Raw genomic sequence first — 22484 nt, forward strand, 5'->3', positions numbered from 1 at the left:
ACAACAGGAAACGTCACCACTTGACTAACAAATACTCTGACTCGAATCTTAAGACTAATGTGATTTCAAACTGACAGGAGGATGTTTACTCCAAGGTGAATGTCTTCCTGGAACTGGGGGGGACATAAGCACAAGGATAAATTCAAGCTTAAATCCAATCACAGTCTGGGGAGAGGTAACTATACTGTAACCAGGTTCACAGATAAGATTTTGCAGCTAATACTATCCTTTGCTATCTTAAAGGCAAAGCCAAAGAAGTGGGTGAGAATGCTGCATCTTACTGGAAACCGCACAACTCTCATTGTGGCCTGAGGCACATCATGCTTCAGGCCACATTCAGACTTCAGCACTGCCGCAGTCCACGTTACCCCTTCCACATCAGCACAGCAGAAAATCTAGATAAGGAAAGGGGGTAACTGTTCTTTACCCCACACAAGCTGATAAATGCAGTAAATATTTTTTACAGGAAAAATATATAAGAAATTCTGTGAACAAGGGCAATTATATTCATATATATATATATATATATATATATATAGTTTTTTGTTGTTGTTTGTTTTTTTTATATTGGTGAGAAACGCAGATTTGATACCTTTAAAAAAGATCTGCCTTCAAAGAGGCCTCATCTTGGGAGACTGCATCACTCACAGAGACAGGGCTGTGATGAAGGCTGCGCAGGGGGAAAGCCAGAGCAGAGTGGTGTAGTGAACCCTGTGACTTCTCCCCCCGCCCCACCCGGCCCCTCTCGCCTTGGCCAGGAGAAAAAGCGGGTCCCTGACGCGTAACCTTTCGGCCCATTTGTTGGGGGATTTGGAGCTACGGCTCGGTCAGTGTGCAAATTTAGAGCGGGGCCAAGGTCTGCATTTTAATCAGTGCCATGCAAGGCTCGGGTGGTGCTTTGTGTCTAATGAGCCTGAGAGAGAATGTTTTCATTTAGCGAGGTTCAGGTAACAAATGGTCCTTTGCATCTCTCTATCTCTACCTCTCTCTCTAGCTCTTGCTCACTCTCTCTCCAACTCTCCCTCTCTCTCCCTAGTTCTCTCTTTCTCTCTCTCATGCTCTCTCTCTCGCTCTCTCTCTCTCTGTGCTTCTGTTTCTTTATGGAAATGCAAGGCATCAGGGTAGGAGGGTTCAGTTAGATCATTTAAAAGTGTTACAGGTCTCATTATCAGAAGGCTGGGGAAGGGGGCTCAAATAATTGCATAAATCTGACATTAATGATATCAGACCAGTTTAATCTCAGGTGCCCCTGCAAAAAATATTCAAGTGAAGCACTTAATGCTTGACATTTTGCAGTCCATTTCGCTTTCATTTGATAATTTATAGTGATAGCTAAATACCATGTTGTGCAGAGACACAACGCAGACTGCCGCAGCTGTAAGTTTGATAACACACAGCAGCAACAGAGCGCAAGCACACCAGAGCTTGTGTTAACTGGTTGCCAGTAAAAAAAGGCTTCTGAACATTCTGGGGAAAAAACATAAATAAATAAATACATCCAAAATGAAGGATAGAGCAAAAATAATGGCTCTTACCATTTAAAATATGCATTTCACTTAGTCTGCCTCATAAGTACATCACTATCTTCTCAGCAAATCACCTTCCAGCTGGCTGGTAGGTCTGGTAGACACCAAGCTCGATTTCTATTGGATCAAAACCACACCAAGTCGTCACGTGCAAGAGGCTACATGGCTAATGGGACTGTCAAGATGCACCAAAATTTAGGAGACGTTTAATTTAAAGCAGCTGTCCAGTTCCATACAATGAACTATCACCTCAAATCAAAGGATCATAGAACAGATCTGATTTTTTTTTTTACCTCTTATAAACAGACCATTTTTACTCTCTAAAAACATGATAAACTTGAATAGGCCTAAATATAAGATTGATATAATCAGAAAAGGTCATTGCTATTTCGGCTTGCGATAGACTTTTTAATCAAAATGAGATTTTACCTCAGACATGCAAAACTGAAAGTGGTCAGAAACACATAATTGTGTGACCTCCAAATGCGCATTAGCATCTATTTCAATGTTCCTCACAATTTAAAATGATATTCCTAACACTTAAAAAATTCAGTGACCTACCTTGTTAAAACTTGGAGAAAGGAAAATCAGCCATTGTATGTGCTGCCCTAAAAAGACATTAAGGATAGAACTAAAAAAGAATTAAATTGAGAAAAATTACTTCAAAATTATTTTTTTTTACTGTCCCAAGAAAACAATTGTTGGCACATAAGTGGTTAGCTTACAGTGTACTACCATACTTATTTTTAATGCAAATAAAATCAAACCTCTAATATGCCCTTTGACTCCAAATGAATATGCTGAATAGACATCAGCAAATGACATTAACTACTAATAGCGTGCATTTATTGCATTTATTTTCGTTCCTGTTTTTATTGTGATTTAGTCATACAATAAAGTCTGTTTTTTTTTTTCTGGAGATTGAGAGCTTTGAGTTGCAGATGAAACTGGGCTGGGGGTGTTTGTTAATCAGAGACATTGGTAAAACCTTAGTCAAAGATATAGGCTAAACCTTAGTCAGAGACGTAGGCTAAACGTTAGTCAGAGACATGGGCTAAACCTTAGTCAGAGACATAGACTAAACCTTAGGCTTTTCAAACTCAACTGTGCTCAAGCCTTCTCATGGCCATGATGCTGGCCTCCTGAAATCGCTCAACTCAGACATGTATTGCTCCTCCAACCATTTTACAAGTGAAAACAACAAATTATGTGTTCTAGCTTTATTAGTACGTGATTCACTGCAACAATGCCAAATATGGAGTTTCTAATCGCCACCGCTGCCATGTAGTTCGTCCATTTAAGGTTTAGCCTACGTCTCTGACTAAGGTTTAGCCTATGTCTCTGACTAAGGTTTAGCCCATGTCTCCGACTAAGGTTTAGCCTATGGCTCTGTCTAAGGTTTAGCCTATGTCTCTGTTTCGTATTGTTTAACCCCTTAACTGGCATTATTTGGACCAGAGTAGGTTTATTTGCAGTTATTGCTTTTTTTTTTTGCAGGGAAATTTTTTGCAATCTGGTCACACAATATAGTCTGAAAGTGTCAAAACTTATAGCAACAGTGGTTCCATATTTAGTAGCATGTGGACACAAAACCAGCTTTGGGGTCTTCACCTTCTATGCATGTTGGAAATCCACAGACGATACAAACCATGGTAAAGACAGTATCCTTGTAACATGGAAAGGGTCCAGTGAACAAAATACTTAACAGTTTTCAGTCCCAAAAACATTCGTAGTTCATAGTACTTTCCATTGTTTACTTAGCAATTTTACAGAAAATTTATAAATTTTGTCCATTTCTTCATAGCATATACATCGAGAGTACTGTCGACATGGGAAATGTTAATATCTCCAGTTTGTATGGACTCTCTGGAACAAGATGAGCCTACATTCAAAATTCTCTGATCAGTACTGGCCAAGCAGTTCCCTAATATAGCCAATGGGACCCACCGTGTGCAAGCAACAACTTGACATGGACAATCTAAGTTGACACCAGAACACAGCCGAACAATGTCAAGCTATTATGTCCATGTCTAAAGAGCATTGGAGGCCTTGGAAGAAATCACTAATCTGAGTGAATATACCTAAGGAGGACAATACAAACAGCTTTGACACTACAGCAGAGGACAGGTTCAATGTCCCATTTTAGCTCGGTGAGCATCTAAGCATAAAATCGTAGGTGAGAAAAAAACTTCCACTGTGAGCTTCTGTTACTTTGTTTCAGTAATATTTAGAGTCCCAAGGGTTACCTTTCAGAAGAGACCAAGATTATGCAAATTTCAAGAACAGTAACCATTTATTTTTGGTATGTCATTTTTGGGCTTGTGTTAAAAAGGGGGTGCTTGAGAAGGGGTCAACATAGAAAGCAAGCCTGTGTTATATTGAATGTTCCTTGAATACAAAATGTAACTTTCATAAAGCCTAAAATTGGCCTGTTATACTGATATTTCATTGATATTTCATTTAATGATTTTGAGAACTTATGGAGAAAAGTTTTCTTCTTTGTATTTCTCTCTTGGCCAGTTTGTAGTTTTGACTCTGATACTGCTCTAATTCGCTTCAGTACCTGCATTCTTGCTTACTGCCGTTATAAGCATTCTGCTATTTTATCCTCAGTTCATCATTACTTTCTGTAACCCTGTCATCTGCCCCCACGCCATCTCTATATGACACACCACTTTAAAAACACAATTCTCATCTAATTTTCTCAAATCATACAAGGCTGAATGTCTTCACTCTTCAATATTTGAATATTAGCTTTGATTTAATTTCCTTATTTTTAAATAAAAAGAGTCTAAACATGAAATAAGATAAAATGGCATATAATACAATGTGTGTGACAAATAATGAAAGCAATAGGTGAACCTCATGGAATAGAGAAAACTTACTTTACAAACTTTATCATTTAAGATTAAAAAGGCATAATATTAGCAGGGCTCAACAATAATGGTTAAACCAGGTGTTGGACAAGTAAAACTGTACAACGCCTGCCTGATTGGGCAAATAAAAATTCAGGGCTGATTTAGCAGTCAGATTTCCATGTGGTGCCAATAAGCTAGCACAGGAGCTCTTGTGTGTGAAAATAATCACGATTAGGCAGGGGTCACATTGGTTGCTGAGACCACTGACCAATCATAGCATCGGGGTACAGTAGATCCTCCACCTGAGTCATCAACAAAGTAAAGTATTTAGTGACAACCGACTGCAGACAACAGTCCTAATACGATGACACTTCACATTAGTTCACATGGTATCTCATTACTGTTTAATAATGCAGCTAAACAAATAATATGTATTAGACTGAAACGGTTCAGACAACATCAATGCTTTTCATTTCATTTATTTTTCATGCCAGTTAATTAACATTTGTCACACTTTAGTTCACTAACTCTGCTGCATCAATGTGAATTGTTCCTGTTAAAGAGGGCATGAAGAATGTTGCTCTGATGCTAAATATAATAATTTCGAACATTATCAAACAATATCTGATTATACCACATAATAAGTAAGTTAAATGTTATTACAAAGGCTTCGTTTTTTTTCAGCACTTCATGTCACAGGAGACCCTATACTGCTATATAAAAACTATATCTGGATAAGTATACATTTATTTTGGTCAAGTAGATTCCTATATCACAGTTGCCCAGTGCACACTAAAAATGTTTTTTTTTTTTTTTTTTTTTGTACAGTGCCATACCTTGATAAAGATACATGGCCAAACGGAATCTTATTTTTTACTGACTAATCAAAAACAATGGTGATATGTGATGTCAATTCAAGTTTGTACGATTTTACAAAAATACTGTGTGTGCGTGCGTTTCCCTCGGGAATCTATCTTCTCCACTAGCACAGCCGGCAAGACTGGGAGGTTTTTCATGTTTTCGAGAAGATCAAAACAAATTCTCGATGGCCCTCTTCCTACCATGCACAACGCCCATCCATTCCCCCCCGCCTTTCCTGGAAAAGAGAGAGCAGGCATCAATCTTCACCAAGCAGTTCCTCCTCTTAAGCTCAGTGGGCTGACACAGTGCTTGTCAGAGAGTTTACAGCATTGACCTGCCGTGCCACCATCCCCGATAAAGAGGGTGAGTGATGTGGCAGGGAGCGGGGCGGCTCGATCAGCATGCAAAAGCACACAGCTCCTGGAGCAGACGCTGAGCTCCACACTCCCCTCATTCAGCCATCCATAGCCACACTGCCAATGCTTTACACTTGCATGCGCACACATTTTTTTTTTTCACCCCTAAGTAAGAGGCATACATCACAGAAGTAATTTTTCTTCTCAAATGCCCATGGAGGGAAAAAAAAAACTATTAAAATAAGTAACATAAATGAGATTTCCTTCAATCCATATATTCTGTTCTGCATGCTCGCTGTAAATTCAAATGGACATTTACAAAGACAAAATACTGGTCAAAGATTCAAGGATATGGAGGCGAAATGGGCTTATCTTCACGGGTTTAAGCACAATGCATGCTCTTGGGGCTACAATTTTAGCGCTGGAATTTTTAGGGTGGAAGGTAAGTTAATATAATTCTTATTATATAATCTCAAAGATTTTTCCAATGCTGTGTTTAAGTAATTAATACTTCAGTTTTCATTATAAGAGACAGGTTTAGATTCAGTGGCTTGTAATGACTTTCCAAGATTTTAGAGAATACCGGATTTCCATGACCAAATCGCAGACTTGGTGCTAAGCTGTCACGAGCATTTCATGAACAGAAAGTCATTAATTGTAAAACACCACGGCGGTTTAATGAACAGCCGCATAATGCGATAACGGAGTTCAAGTGAAGGGTTACCGAATTGATATGGCTTCCACTCCCTGACCCCCACCCCTTACCGCTGCCCCCGCCTCCTCTCCCTGAGCGCTCACACTGATGGCTGGGGCTAAGAGCCCATCTGCCTCTTCTACGAGCTGCCACTCATCGTTCCCATAGTGAGAGGTGACCGGACCCCTCAGACAGGGGATGCATTCCAACAGCACTGCCATTCATAGCTTATCATCGAGTCTCGCTACCTTATTTTACAACAACTCAGGAACCAACTGGGCTGTGAAATGACCTCCAATGATCGACACTGCAGGTACGGTATATAAGCCCAGAATGCAATGGTCTCCCACCCGGGCCTCTAGACCTGTTTTGCTGCCACCCAGCAAAAATTATTTACATCTCACAAATCTTACAAATTTTACTTCCAGCTGACAATACGCGGTTAAAAGTATTATAAGAGAACATGTGCGCGGAAAAACTTCAATCACTTATTAAACCAGTCCCGTAAAATAACAGATCAAAATGCACCACAGAGCCACATATAAATATTATGGCAAAACACAGTCAGACCACTTGAAGTTCAAGTAATCGCACTCAAATTATTACCACAGATGAGGTGCCTTTTAACATTTATGCTGAAATTACCTTCAGAAGAATGCAAAAAATGGCCCGCTACCCAAGACATTAAGAGATATTTAAGCTACTGAAATCCTGCATTCATTTCAGCATTTCACCAAATTTACAATTCAAGCTCTCATGGAATCCTGCCCAATTCTATTAGCCAAAACGGCTCAAACTAGTATGGCATGCAAAGCGTACACAGGAATCGTAGCATTTTAGTTTATTCATAGGCAGTACATAGCTGTTAGGGAATTCCTTTTAGTCTGATTTCATTCATTTGTTTACAACTCAATTTTCTCAACAGAAAATGAGAAAGACAACCGCCAAGATGTGTAATAAAAGTATACGGTGACACAAAAGTAGTCCAGTAATTATATAACAAAGTATTAAACATGGGGTCTTGTTACAAATATATTTGTGGTTTCATTAAATATTAATAACGGTTAGCACACCGAAACTCCAAACAAGGATATACAGTACGTACTATGAGATGGGAGTAAATTACAAAGCAACTACTTGCCTTAACATTCTGCCTTTCATCCACGAGCAGGAGTCACATCCATTACAAAAAAGGAAACTGCCTCGGTCTGTCGTGTAAACAGTAATTTACTCTCTTTTCCCACCACGTGGGAGTTCTCGGGGACATTTCTGGCTGGTCTATCCCAGCACAACAATCATCAGCGGCGTAGCATAATGGTTAGGGAGCTGGGCTTGTAACTCCTGAGGTTGTACCGTAGGTTTGGTTCTCAGGTGGGGCACTGTCGTCATATCCCTGAGAAAGGTAACGAACTCGAATGCTTCAGTAATATCCAGCAGTATAAACGGACTGTATGTAAAGAACGTTATCAGTGTACGTTTATCTGAATAAAGGCATCTGCTAAATACCTAAAGTTGCAAATTAAAAGCTCAGAGCAAAACAGCACCCTCAGAGAATTGAGTTTTCATTGACCTGAATGGGGTGCACACATTCCCTGGCATGAATTACAGTATTTTCAGTTAAGTACTGGTGTAACACGTCCATCGTTTATAAATTACTGAATGGAATCTCAAAGGAGAGTTCTTGCTGCAAAATGAGAAATATGCGCCCGGTATGATTAAAAAAGACACATAAGAGCTCCAATTGAACTGACATTTAGGTCTTGGCAGCTCGGCTGAGATATCTGGTTTTCCAAATTATAAATCTGACAAACTGACTGCCAATAAATGACTCCAAAATCTTCCTGCTGTAAAATGTATCTTTAAAAGAACCACTAACAAACTTTTCAACTAAGATTTGGAAATAATCTCAATTGGATAAAAACTACATCCAGTAGTCATCTCAGGATCTGACCTTTTTTTAGCATGCATGAGACAAGAAATTCATTTCCTGTAAACGCTTAAGTTTGCACAAAAAAATTTAGTACACTCAAAGTTGACCCTTGTTGTTGTAGATCCATTTAAATTCACAGAGGACTCGGACAAAATACAATACAAAATAGTTGCAATTTATTCCTTTAGGAACAAAACATTGTTACAACTATTTAAGTGTCACTTATGAACACCACCTATTATAAAGGAAAGGAAAGAAAGGGATTCTTTTTCACATGGAATATTGAAGGTGATTGCATTTGAGTATAAACAGTTGACGGTGTTTCATTTTTTGTTGGTTTTTGCATTTTTCTTAAAGAAATAATCTGGATATTTTGAACATTAAAACGTGTTCATTCAATTGTTTTTTTTTTACCCCAAACCAAAAACTGTCGTTAGTTTTTCAATTTTGTGGATGAAAAAGTTTCCTTAAATATGTTCAAAACATTGAGGTTTGTACAAACTGTTAAGAAAAAACATCTATAGTATAACAGCCTTTTTCTGAAATTAAAAAAGGTCAAAAGGAAGATCCGCATGCCTGATTGGACCTTGGAATTGTTATTGGCAATTTTTAGTTTATTATCTGAGCAACTTGACTTTTGGTTACTTTTCTCTTTTTGTACAGAAACCGAGGATTTTAATACACAAGTGCTACTAAGAGGAAAGAAAAATTCAAATACAAATGTCACAAAAATTAATTTACATTGTTCCAACTGTATGCTTGCGTAATTATATTCCTATATATCTTCTCTCAGTTGCATTTTTTAACAGCAAGCCAAGCAGAGTCCATGTTTTTCTTCTTGAGTCTCCTCAGTGCTCAGCTACTGGCTGGAATGTCCAGTCAACTCCCATATCTTCCTCTTCAAATTCTCAATATAAAGTCATTGTGGGCATGTACAACTGAGACCAGGAGCAGACAGACATCTACAGTAGTGCAAAGTTATCCGTTGCCGTTTTTTTTGTTTGTTTTGTTTTTAAATATCCCTCCATTTTTGTTTCTTGTGTATTTGCAGTTTTTGCAGAAGCCTCTGGAATGGCCGATGGCATCTTGGTGTCAACGGGCTTATCTGTTCCTTCACCTTGCTTTTTTTGATCTTCAAATGTTCCCCGCAGACTTTCACAACGCATTCTCCGATGTCACTACGCAGACAGGAGAGGGGGATGATGGGATAAAGATTACGAACCGTGCCTGGACATTTCATTTTTTTCTCTCTCTCTTCCATTCCCATTTAATGGATGCGGATTTAATAATAACGCTATTAGTCCTTTCCCCCGCGGAGAAAGTCCGGCGAGTTTTTTTCCCCCCCCATCGGCCTGCTGGGCTGCCTCACTCCTGGTGGCGAGGTCACAGCGTGCGGCCTCTGGCTCACAGACGGGGCGAGCCGCACGGCAGCCGCCTGCCTCACGGGTCACCCGTCTCATCCCTCTTCGCTCTCCCATCAAGCTTTCTGAGATACAGATACAGCAGTATTGGCTGAGGGGGTTTCGAGGGGGGCGGGGGGGTTGGCGGGGGGGGGGTTAGGGGGGTGGGGTAGATGTTTAACAGTGGACTCATCAGAGTGTCTGGAGGTGGAGGAGGTTGGGGAGGGAGCAGCTGAGAGCTTAGCTACGAGGGGGGGTGGGGTGGGGGGGAGGGCACTGCTCACTAGGACTGTTTCAGCCGCTTGCGGGGCGGCCCCAGGAAGGGACACTGCGCGGAGGCCAGGGAGCGGTAGGCCTCGGCCACCAGGTGCGGGTGAGAGGCTACCATGGACTTCCACCCCGAGGTCTCCATCACCTCCGCCGCGTGACTGAAAGGACAGGGAAAGAGCATCCGTTAGTGTCAGAGGCGACGCGCATACACAGAACAGGCCACAAGTATAATGCCAGCTGTAGTTTAAAAAAAATGACTTCAGGTAGAGAAGAATTCAGTTAATATATGCACATTTATTGAACAACAATACAATTTTTTTCCCCCAATTTACACCTACATTAACACAAAAATAAGACTTACTTAAAAATAATCTTAGACACAACTTTCGTTTAATTACAATTAGATTCATTATTGTAAATCTATCCGATAATTTTGCAAAGCGGGAGCTGGATGGGTGGGAGGGAGCTGGACAGGTAATTAAATTGAGTGAAATCTTATCTACCTCAAGATTTTTTACCCCATGTAGCCTAATACCTTTAGCCTGTAGAGCAAAATAGGTACTAAAGTTGCACAAAATAAAGCAAAGGCGGCAGCGTTAGGCTTAGATGTGCAGGGCCAAGTAAACATTGTGGCAAGAAGGTCATTCTGAGTTAGAAATTGCAAAGAAGCTTGAGATTTTCAGGTGGAGCGTTCAGTGCACACTCAGAAAGTTCCAGTTGATGGGAAGCGATGTTTACAGAAGATGAAGAGGCAGAAGACAAATATCTTGTGTTGTCTAGCAAGAGAAACCGCCATAAAACTGCACCACAATTACAGGAAGAACTCAATGCGACTAGACAGAAACCAGTCCCCCTGACTATAGTGAAACGGCAACTACAAACTGCTGGTCTAAAAGGATGTGTATGTGAACAGTTTCTTTAGACACCACAAGATATTTATATTCTGCCTCTGATGTCATCCTTCTTCTTCCTGGTCTTCTCCTATTAACATTACTGCCCATCAGCGGGGCCTTTTTAAGTGTAATGAACACTGCACCTGGAAATACTATCTAAGCTCAACTCCTTCTGCGGCATATTTCTTGCAACTTGGGTGCCTATTTTTCTTACATTATAGGCTACATGCATTAGGCTACCTGTGGTTTTAAAAAATGAAGGTAGATAAGATTTTACTCAATTTAATTAGCCCGCAACCACCCTCCCACCCCTCCACCCCCCACTTTGCAAAATGATTGGATCTTCCAATAATTTGTTTAACTGTAATTAAAGCCAAAGGAGGCTATTTCAAGGAGTCATGTCTAAGATTATTTTTCAAGTAGACCTCATCGTTTTGTGTTGTTATTGGTAGAAATCAGGGAAAAAATGTTATACTTTGGTTTGTTATTCAATAAATGTGCATAATTCTTCTCTAAAGGTTTTCTTAAAAAAAAAACACAGGGGGCCTAATACTCTGGTCTGTACCGTATACACATTCACAAGACAAACCCACACATGCACACGCCATTAACAATTAAATCAGTTCTCTCTCCACACATGCAGCTAGGGAAGGCAGTAGTGAGGTCATCAATGACATCACTGGCTCTCTGCTCTCCACCTCCCTTCCCCTGTGCTGAGGAGAGAAGGTTGCCGTGCGCCCAACCTGCTCGCAGGTGGAGCGTGATTAGAAAGCCTCCACACCGCGTCTCTGGACATAATTATACACATCTACTGCCAGAGAGCACTTGACTCCTGGTAGGCCTCGCTCCTCAGCCCCGGCGAGTGTTATTACCCACTAACACGCGCCGGGCTGAGGCCCACCTTCCCCCTTAACCGCCCCCAGAGAGAGGCCCCCCGCGACTCAGCCTCGTGTCCCTAAAGGGCTCCTTCTCAGCGCTCCGAAGACGGGGAGAGAACAGCCCTTTAATGGCATTTCGCCCCCGCCGCTCCACTCGGCTCCCGCGGCGCACACTCCTGGCGCGCGCGGGACGAGAAAGCCCCGCCCCCGCCCACGACGACGCATCGGTCCTCCGGGGGCGCTAGACTGGGCTCCGCGTGGGCCGGCTCCTTCCCGCGGCGTACGTCCGCATCGGCTCCAGGACGGTTCCCAAGCGCCCTCCCCCACCCCTGCTCTTGCCATAGGCTCCTCAACTGAACGGCAGCTCCTCATTCGGCCTTGAAAGCCGTCCTGAGGTGACGCGGTGGGATAAAAGCACAAGAATAAGGGGGGTTGGGGAGAGAGCTGCTCCGGCGTATCTATTTATAATGGAAGAGTAGCGTAGCGCTGCAGCCCCAAGCCTTGCGGTCCCCCCCGAGCGATGCCAGAGATCGCCTCCATAGCCGGACCGCGCCACTCGGGCGGGTAACACATCCGTGTCCGAAGGGGCCGCCCGAGAGCTGGCGGAGGTTATTAAATCACAGCCAGGGCCGGGAGAGGGGCTCGGGGACCGATGAGACTGGAAGATGTTGGAGCTAACCTTTTCCAAGACTCTCAAAATCCTGACGCAGTGCCACCCACCATCAACCTACTACCCGCAGGTGACTGATGCGGAGAAAATAAAACTGCTATTGCCACCTTAATAAATTCTGAACCTGACAATCATCGGCTGCTGGTGGTGGGGGTGGGGATGGGGGTGGGGGGGACTTGTGTGACTGTTTTGGGTGCAATATTTTAATTTGCACATGCTAATTTGTTGCAGGGGGAAAAAATGATAGGAAAATGGAAAAGGTGGTGTCAGGACTAATCAGCAACAGGGAAAGTTGAAGTCCCCACTGAGACAAAAGACAAGTAAACCTGAAACTTGAGAAGGCATTTAAATAATGCAGGGCACTTGTTACTGGCTCGGGCCCTTGGTTTTTGAGGCTAGCCACATCACCCCACCCCCGCCCCCATGAGGGCAAGTTTTTTGACAGATGCTCGACTGATTACTTATCTGAGCAACTGGCATCACCGTCGGTTAACCCCCGAAACCACAGAAAAGGGTCAGCGGAGACACATTAGCACCATTAATACTTCAATATTCAATTGAGCAGTTGATAGCCCAGCACATATAAAGCCAAGCAGAGACTCTCAGTGCTAAAGCAGAGCATTCTGCACAGAGAACTTCCACAGGGAATGGCGATCCTTGTACCCGGCCTCAGGGCTGAGGTACAAAAGCAACGCAGCCACACGCCAATTGCCTGGGACCGTCCTGCAGCCCTGCCGTCCTCAGGCGGCACCTCAGGGCAAGCGGCAGGAGAGAGAGAGAGAGAGAGGGCCAATGGAGGAGGCGGGTCTGGCAGGCGCGGCGCACGGCTCCGCCTTCACGTCTCGCTAAAAGCGCGGAGCATTCCTTACGAGCCTGCTCAATTTTCAGCCATTAGGGCAGAGTATCCTCAGGAGGCCAGGGGATTTTATCCCGAGCGCTTCTTCTGACCAACCGCGGAGATGAATCGAATGCAGAACAAAGCCAGCTTTCAGATGCCTCGGCTTCCCCTTCGAGAAACCCGTGTCACGCTCGCTGAGTGCAAAACAAACAGCATGGCAAACGAGGACAAAGGAGGGGTATCCCACACGGACGTGGAAGATGGAGAAAATCACAAAGCTCCGACCGGAAAAATCGCAATAAAAAATTAAAAGCATTCGGAGCGGTCAAAGATCAAATACCAGAGGGCTCATTTTGTGCAGGCTAATGACAAAATCCCTGGAACCAGGCCAGCTGCTGGTACGTTCTCAACAGACCAACTTCTAGGGAAAGCAAAATGAAAGTCCGGCCAAATTTTAGGGATTACACATAACAGTCTCGGATTGTCCAAATGGCATGGGGGGTTCAACACTGGGTACATTTACGTGCACACCAATAATTTCATTTTAATATGATTAAGGCAACAGTCTACGGACTACAGAAGTTGTCATGTGAAATTCATTTATATGTTTATCTTAATTATCAAAATTGGTGTAAATATAACTATTAGGTGACCTAGATTTTTGCTCAACCTTTTGATTTGGAGCAGGTAAATGTCTGGAATTACACCAGAAGTGGAGTGTACAAATAGCAGAAGTTTGCAAGTAGTTATACCAGAAGGGTCCACAAGAGGATTCTTGTGGCCTGCTCAGAAACTGCCTTTAGAAACAGGGTTAACAGTCCTTGCACATTACTGTTAATGAAATTTTCATTAACATCCCAATTAGCTAAATTTTTTAAGCCGTGTTAATTTGTATTATGGTGAATGCTGCATTTGCTTCTACCCTTTTTGAAACTGTTTTAAGTACTTTTTCCATCTTTAATGAACAAAACCATTTATCTTGAGGGTAGCTTATCTGTGGTAGTTTTTCTTCCCCTAGGTGAAGTAACTTGTTCGTTATGAAATCATGCTTTCAAAGTAGATTATCCACACTACTGATATATTTCAGTGCACAGGCCAAGAATGTTGTTGCTTTAGCTCTCCAGACCTTTAGAAACAGGTTGTACAACTAACAACTTCTGTTCACTCGGTGATAAAGAATAATAACATGCATACAGTACACAGCAAATGTCAATATAGGCAAATATAGGTATTTAGTTTTAGCATGACTTTCCCTGAGAACAAAATAAGTGGAGTGCCCTGTTATACAAATTACTTAAACAGACCTCAAAAGCCATGGCAACTTCATCCCAAGACTTCTCTTTCTTTAGGGTGTCCTTGTAAAAGGTGTGCGGTGGGTCCTACAGCTCCCAGTGTTTTTCCACCTCAATAATAAACCTTGGGTGGTCCATCTTGACAACCATCTTGAAAGACTGGATTTCCTTTAGGTTGTGTTGTGACTTGTGATTGGTTAATCTTTCATGAAGCCAAGAAGATCTATACGTTTCTACACCCTTTATTTAGGCAACGTGTTGAAATAACCGCCTAAATATTTACTATCCCACATCCATTTAATTTATTTTGGTGATAATTCAGTGACACACCCAATGTTAATTTAGAAAGGGATATTTCAAAAGCAGACCGGACATTTATCATCAGTCGTAATGACTCTGTTAATAAACATCAACAACAATAAAGACATGACAATCATCAAATACGTAGTGAAAGGACTACGCTTCTGCGGTGAAATGATGGAAACACGACCACCGACAGTGTATTTCCACAGTGTGTTTCTGTGAAACCAGCACGCCGGGTGAGGAGAAATTACACTTGACGCCAGCACACCTCACGTGCTCTCCGCGTGCACTCGTACAGCAGCTGTGTGCCAAAAGGAAGCAGGCTCTGCACTGCCTTTGTTAAGAGAGCGCTCCGCTTCCAGCATAATCCCAGCCTCATCTGATTTCTTTTGGCTTTTTTTAAACTGTGCGTGTGAAAGGTCATCGCTACGCTAACATTTTTAACAAGGAGCACATGCGCTCATAAGTTAAATTTAGGAGCACAATAATGTATCCCAATTAGCGAATGGGCTCCTAAATTATTTTTTAATTATCCAGTGACCACACATCAATTTTCAGTAGCAGAAATTTCCTAAAACGGGAGCACTGTACAACCCTGCCAGACGCATTGAACCGAATGTTGTTCAAACTCAAACTAACACGGCAAACAGCAACACACAGTGATGTGATAAGTGGCGTGCAGTTATTAATATTAAATCATTTTGGACAAATAAAGTCTCTTCACGCTTAGTCAAATTTAAAGAGCGGATTATTGCCTCAGTTCTGACTTTATAGCAATTATTTAAAGAATCCATTTAAACCCGGGTATTAGAGAAATAGTGTTATTCCAAACCACGTAAACGGAATATTACCGCAAACTTAATACTCACAACAATTTGGATGCCAGTGTGCATGTAAAAGTATCCAATGAGTTTATTCACCTGAATCGATGTTCCTCAGAAATGCTCACTACAATGTCTTTGACTGCGGCGTTTGCATCGGTGTCTGCATACGCATCTGTGACACGGGTGTGTAAATGTGTGTCTGTAAACATGGTGAGTGCACATGCCTGCATGTGGAGTATACAGTGGTTGCACATGTGTGTTCGTGTGTGTGTGTGTGTGTGTATGCATGTATGTACAGGCATACTTGACAACACTTCTCATCGAAACCTATAGTCCTGCTTGCCCAAGTCCCCACCAGCCCAGCTCCAGGCAAAGATTACATTCAGGCCTGGGAAACAGGCAGTGTTGGAGGAAGGGGGGGCTGTGTCTGACTGGGGGGATTAACAAGGGTTAGAGGGCAGAAGAGTGGCTGAAGAAGGCTATTATATTGGTTGAAAACATGTTTTGTTTTCTATCTTATTGATTTTTTTTCTCTGCGAGAGGGTTCATAATGCTTTGCTGTTGGGAGTCCCCAGAGGCCAATTCTCTGAAAACAACAATATTGTAGCAAATTAAACTGTCATAAAGCCAGGGCTATAATTAATAATGAGGTTCAAGTAAGGAATCTGCATTGCAAAAATAAGCTTCCAACCACATTTGCTCACAAAAAAAAAACAGTGAAAATATAAGCGAGAAATAAATATCAAGTACAAAAGATAACAGCTGGACACAGTTATGCCTTTTAATGCAGCGCTATAGAACTAAAATAGAAATAGTTCTATGTAACGCATAATAAGATTCTGCTGACACATTTTTGCACTCAAGTTTTTTTTTTTATAACTACTGTCTGATTTAAGTTTTAATGAAGGTTTAATTTCTGCAGGAATCTGTCGCCAGACTTGAGACTCCAGAGACTATATTTTCAGTACTGCATGCGCTGCTTGCTTGCTTATCTAAAAGACAACAGACATGAAGCTCTATGACTTAATATTAGGCTATGTAGATAGGCCCAATAATGTATACATGAAAATAAGATGTTATCCTTGAAATGACTGCTAAGAAACTGAAGTTACACTGGTGAGTTTGTGAGAACATCTACATGTAGTGAAGTCATGAGGGTAGTAGTGACAGAGTAGGCAGCCCTGTTACTTTATAACTGCAGAGTGTGCTGCTCTAATGTGACCTAGTCTATGTACAGTTAGCGCATTCTTCCCATGTCGGTGTCTGTTTCCTGTCGGGACCGTGTATTTTCCCCACAGAATGAAGACGTGCTATGTATATATGCAGGTGCATCTAAACTGCCCCCTGTGTAGGTGTTTCCTGCTCACGGTTCAAGTTCTGTACCTTCTAGGTTCAAACTCTGGCTCACCAGCACCCCCTACAGGACAACATGCTATTAAAAATGGACCGGTTGATATAGAAAATTATGGATTCCGGAAGACTTCATTTTGTAAATATAATAAATAATAATATATATTTTTTTAAGATATCAGGGAATGGACATGCTTCATTGGTAGCAGTCATAGAAAGATGGTAAATGGTAAATGGACTGCATTTATATAGCGCTTTTATCCAAAGCGCTTTACAATTGATGCCTCGCATTCACCAGAGCAGTTAGGGGTTAGGTGTCTTGCTCAAGGACACTTCGACACGCCCAGAGCGGGGATCGAACCGGCAACCCTCCGACTGCCAGACAACCGCTCTTACCTCCTGAGCTATGTCGCCCCTGCTGTGAGAGAAATCCAGCACGATACACAAGTTTTATACCCTCAAATTCACGGTTTAAATCACTGGTATTTGAAAACAAAATCAAGGGAGTTGGCCTGACTTTTTGTTTTCAAAACAAGTGGTGTATACCGTGAACCAATCAAAGAGGTTGGCCAGCTCATGTCATGAACCAATCATCAGTGAGATTGCCCTTGCGTGGTCACATAACAGTCCACATAGCTAGATGTCTCGACAAAGACAGAAAGAGTTTCACTAATGGAAGATGACTGGACTGATCTTGCATCGCTGGTGCTATCTACTGTCAAAAAGAAGAAAAGAAAATTGGATACAGCTCGCTATAATAGTAAAATAAGCATCAAAAGGCGGCAAGCGCTTCAGAAGCAGGTGGAGTTGAAGATCGATGTGGAGCAGGCACTGTTTCTGCTGGACAGTTAGGTCTAAATTTTAACACCAATTTATCTGGACTTTTTGCCAGCCAATTGTACCTTCAATGAATTTAGCCACCAAAGTAGCTTGGTAGCTAGTATTGATAACATTACTTTATTTGGTGGCTAGTTCTTGAAAGAAGGAAATGCTCGCTAACGCTATCTGTGTGGTAGGTGAACTTAGGTAGTTTACCAAGGCTAGGTAGGTACTGTAAGCTAAGGCCTATTGGATAAATCATGGCGGTTAAAACCCGCTAGAACTCTGCTTGCCAGCTGAAGCCAGTGTCTACACGACCAGACACCAAAAGGGTCCTAAATCAGGGCCAAACCTGCCCCAACACACGCTCTGCCACATAACTGTTTGATTTAGCAGCCAATTATATGATTACAGTAGTGCGGCATGAATTGACTTTGAAAAATGCAAGTAACCAATGTAGCTAGTAACGTGAACCTATAAAAATACGCACAAACATACTCTTTCTCTGTGGGCAGTGCCAACATGTGTTTTGATTTACAAGATGCTTTCACAATATTGCAACCTTTGAGAAAGTTACCAGCTGCAGCTTTCAGATGTATTCATCAGAGGGAGAAGTCATTAGACCGTACTTAAAACAATCTGCATGTCATAAATTAAAATGTAAAAATGTCATACAACGTTTGACCCTCTCCAAACTGCAGATACAAATGAAATAGCCACAGGTCTGCTGAACCAAACCAAGGTTTCTCTATTGTGCCATAAGAACATAACTGATTTTCATTTTCAGAATTCAGCCCAAAGCAAACGGAGACTGAAGAGTGTTAATTACCTGAGCTCTTTCCATGTGTGAGAATTAAATTGTTAATGTGTCTGCTCCACATGTCAACATGTTTGAAAGTGCTGCTTATTGTCACGTCAGTTCCCTCCTGTTGGCTGGGCGCACTTTCACACCATTTTATCTCATTCTATATCTGTTATCGCATGTAGTGCTTCATGACACCTTATTTATGAGTGCATATGAATAATGTGCTTAAACTTCTGTGGCTTTTACTTTCCATTCTCAACAAGCATTCATTTTGATTGGCTGCAAGTGGCGTTAACTTCAAAGATTCATAAAATGATGGAAGTTTGGCTGAACTAGCATTGCTGCATAACCCTTATTATGGAAATTAACTTAATGTGCGTCTACTGTGCATGGGTGTGTGCGCATACGTGTCTGACTAGATTAAGGTGAAGTATTTAACAGAAGACAGCTCGAGGTGCTTCAGGAAACTATGACTCCAACGGCAGAGGCTCCTAAATCCTTGATGGTCAGTGGATGGTGTCACTGTTAAGGGCTGGTGACGGAAGGGCAGGGCAGGGCAGGGCGTGGCGTGACTCACTAGTTGATGAAGTCGACGGCCTGAGTCTTGAGCTGGTCGGCGCTGTGCAGGTCGGCGAGGATGAGGATCTCGGCTGCGTTCTCCACCGACAGACTGGTGCACAGGGCGTCCTCGCACATCACCTTCAGCCGCTCCAGGGCATACTGGACGATGGGCCAGGGGAGGAACCACATGGAGGGAGGAAGAGAGCGAGAGAGGCAGAGAGAGGGGTGGGGGGAGGGCCAGGGGAATGGAGACAGAGGTTGAAGGACATTAAGGGAGAGATAGAAGAGGAACGAAAGGAAGGTAAACCACGTTGATGAGGGTCATTCAAAGTTCAGAGTCTTAATGACTAAGCGTGATGACCCATTCAATTTTTAGTGCCATAGCCTTCCACATTGTGCCCTGGAGGACCACCACAGAGAGATGAAGGAACACGAACATAGTGATCTGGTTTTTCAAGGCACTTCTACTTTTTTCCATTTGGTATCCCCAATCACAGCCGAATTTTTAATGTTTGCGAACTATGCAAAAGCATGGTCATATATGGTCCCTGCCGCCAGCTCAGGAGAGCGAAGGCTATCAGCGGTTCTCTGAAATGCGCCTTCCAGCCAGGTGCTTCTTTTCACAGCGCGCTCACAGGTCATGCACTCACAGAGCAGGGGTGGAGGAGACCCATTCATACGCGAGTGCCCGGACAGCCAGCAGGAGTAGCTTGAGAAACGAACAATGCTATATATCCCTACTGACTGCACCCCTCCCATATCCGAGCACCACGAAGCCAACTATGCCGACCACATTCAGCGCTGGCACAGGTTGAATTCGATCCAAGAAGCAAGCGGTGCTTTTACAGAGTGAGCTACCCAGCAGTCCTATTCTTTTCAAGGCACTTTGACGACTTCCTTATCTATCACAATTTAAAATCAAAAGAATTATGCTGGAATTAAATCAAGAGAAATATATGTGCCTAAATCACAACACAGCCCGATTTAAAGTTTTCACTTAACATTTGAAGGCAGGAGAAAAAATTTATGTGGCAGCTGACTGTTTATTTGGCCGCTACGAGAGCAGAAAATTATAAGGCCTCTCAGAAAACCTGGGAGAAGGTCAGGAAGTGCAATTCATTTTCACTTTTTCTTTCTTTGCTTTCTTTTCCTTTCCTCTTTCTTTGGTCCTTGTGAGGGACGTTGTTCTGTTATGGTTCTGCTCCCACATGTTTTGTTGAGCTGTCAAGTCTAATAGGCATCTTCCAAACTTGTCACTAAGTTTTGTGCGCAAGAATGATATTCACCCTATCAGAATAAAAAAGTTATTTAAAAAAAAACCTTGAGAGAAATGCTAAGGATAAGATGTTCATGAATTCAACTGGTTTCCAGGGGTGCATTAAGGGTAACAGTTCATTTAACAAGTCAGGATGATAGAAATTCTGTAGTTTCTGTTATTTATGGCAGTACCTATGCATGACCAGCATTTAAACATTTTAATGACTTATTTTAAGTTTTTACATCTGCTCCACTCCACAGGTCTAAAATGGACGTATTTTAACTTAATTTCTTTGTAAGCTGGAGGCTCACCTTGTCTGCTGCTGCCAGCAGGTCGTCGGCCATCTTGTCCAGGTTGGGCGCCTTGCCCGTGTAAATGAAGCACATCATCTCTTTGAAGACTTCAGGCTCCACGTCGTTGATCTCCACGCGGTTCTAGGTGGGAGAGAAATCCACACATGGTCTCTCACACTACTCTACCACTGGATGCAAACGGACTACTCATTCTGGCCACTACACCACTGAGGCACAGCACATATTTCTCATTCTTACATATATTCTTCCCGCACCCCCAAAAATTCACAAAAAAATAAGTGGATTTTATGACTTATTGTTTGAGTCGAAAAATCCAACATGGCTTTGCATCATTTGTCTACCTTCAAATGCGAGCTGGATAAATACATTAGTTTAATTGACATACTGAAGTGGTACAAACATTTATAGTGGGCCAAATGATAATCTGATATAGACCCTTCTGTTTGCTTGGGTCGTCCTAACATTTGAACAGGTCCATCAACACAGAAAATAGGAAAACTTCTGTATTCATTGGTAAACCAAATAAAAGACAACGACCAGAGCAAATATAAGCCAGTGTCAAAGAAATGAAGCAAAAAAAAAAAAAAAGAAAAACTCAAAGCGTTAAAAAAAATAAAATTAAACTCAGGTAACCGTGCTGCTTCTCACGCATATTAACTCCGTCTCTTTTCTGAAATGAAACAGAAGAAGTCATTTCCAACGAGCGGAGCCTGCAGCTACGAGGGCGCTCTTTATCACTTGTCTGCATGGTAATGCCAACCCAAACGTTTCCTCACTCCGACGAGCGGAACCGGGCGGCAAACCAATTATAGCTCCGTTTTATCTGAGCCGGAACACAATGCATTTCGACAGGGTCAGCCGTGGCAAACCAACATTTAATGCACTGGTTTATTATTCTGCTGTTCACTTCTAATGTTGTTTGGAGGTGGGGGGTTTTTTTTGTGGGGGCGGGGGGGTTTGCATAGAAACTTTTGTCTGTTTAAGCTAGTCTTCGAAACGACTTCATTAAATTTTCTTAGTTTTTTTAAATAGCCTAATTTGTCTTTATAGGCTACTCCAAAAGAAGGTTAACTTACTCATCCACTTCCTCTTCCTAAATGTACAGATACTACCTTCTCCCTCTGATTGAAAATAGGACACTTAAGCAGTAATTCCCATCCAAGCCTAGCAAGTAGCAATCTCACACCGACACGGCTGCTAAATCTCTACAATCAACGAAATGCTCAGTTTGAAGGGCCAAATACTGTGGGCAGGCGCACGCACACGCGTACGTACACACACACACACACACACACACACACTCTTACAGTGTGGGTCCTACACACCTCTGCAAGCACGCCCACCCACCTGTGTGGAGCTTAGCGAAGATTATACACTCATAATACAAGTCCAGCTCTCACTTGCAACTACAGGTTTAGCAGTTATCAACAAACAGTTTATCAGTTTAATAGTTGTAGCTTTACAATTTAATTTCCGTATTTTCGTTTGCATCAAACAGTGGACGCTGAGACAGAAACCAAGAGGTGCAATGAGGTAAATAATTTGGGAAAGGGAAAGTAAAAGATGGTATGTGGCACAATCCGGAAAGACTTGCACGTCACCCTAAATAACACCTTCAATGTCACGTATAGAATATTTCACATATGCTTCTTTACTGTTTATACTTTTCTAGTCCATTTCTCATATTCCTGTTCCATTACTGACTGACACAGGAGACTGGGTCCAGTGCTGGGCTATCCTACTGTAAACAGGGTTTGGGGGTAGAAAACAAGGGTCTCGCAGCA

General features: G+C 42.2%; 1 protein-coding gene across 3 annotated transcripts in view; it reads right to left on the bottom strand.

Annotated features, from left to right (window-relative positions):
- Positions 1–8379: 8379 nt before the first annotated feature.
- The window catches only part of spop (speckle type BTB/POZ protein), a 101524-nt gene continuing 87419 nt past the window's right edge, over positions 8380–22484 (bottom strand). For all 3 annotated transcript variants that reach the window (XM_064321992.1, XM_064321990.1, XM_064321991.1), the window contains 3 exons: positions 20698–20820; positions 19145–19287; positions 8380–10053 (listed from right to left, as the gene is read on the bottom strand). In XM_064321992.1, coding sequence (XP_064178062.1) covers positions 9909–10053; positions 19145–19287; positions 20698–20820 — 411 coding nt within the window. In that variant the 3' untranslated portion in view covers positions 8380–9908. The remainder of the gene's footprint in view (positions 10054–19144; positions 19288–20697; positions 20821–22484) is intronic.

The sequence above is a fragment of the Anguilla rostrata genome, chromosome 2 (genome assembly GCF_018555375.3).
Source record: "Anguilla rostrata isolate EN2019 chromosome 2, ASM1855537v3, whole genome shotgun sequence".
Classification (NCBI taxonomy): Eukaryota; Metazoa; Chordata; class Actinopteri; order Anguilliformes; family Anguillidae; genus Anguilla; species Anguilla rostrata.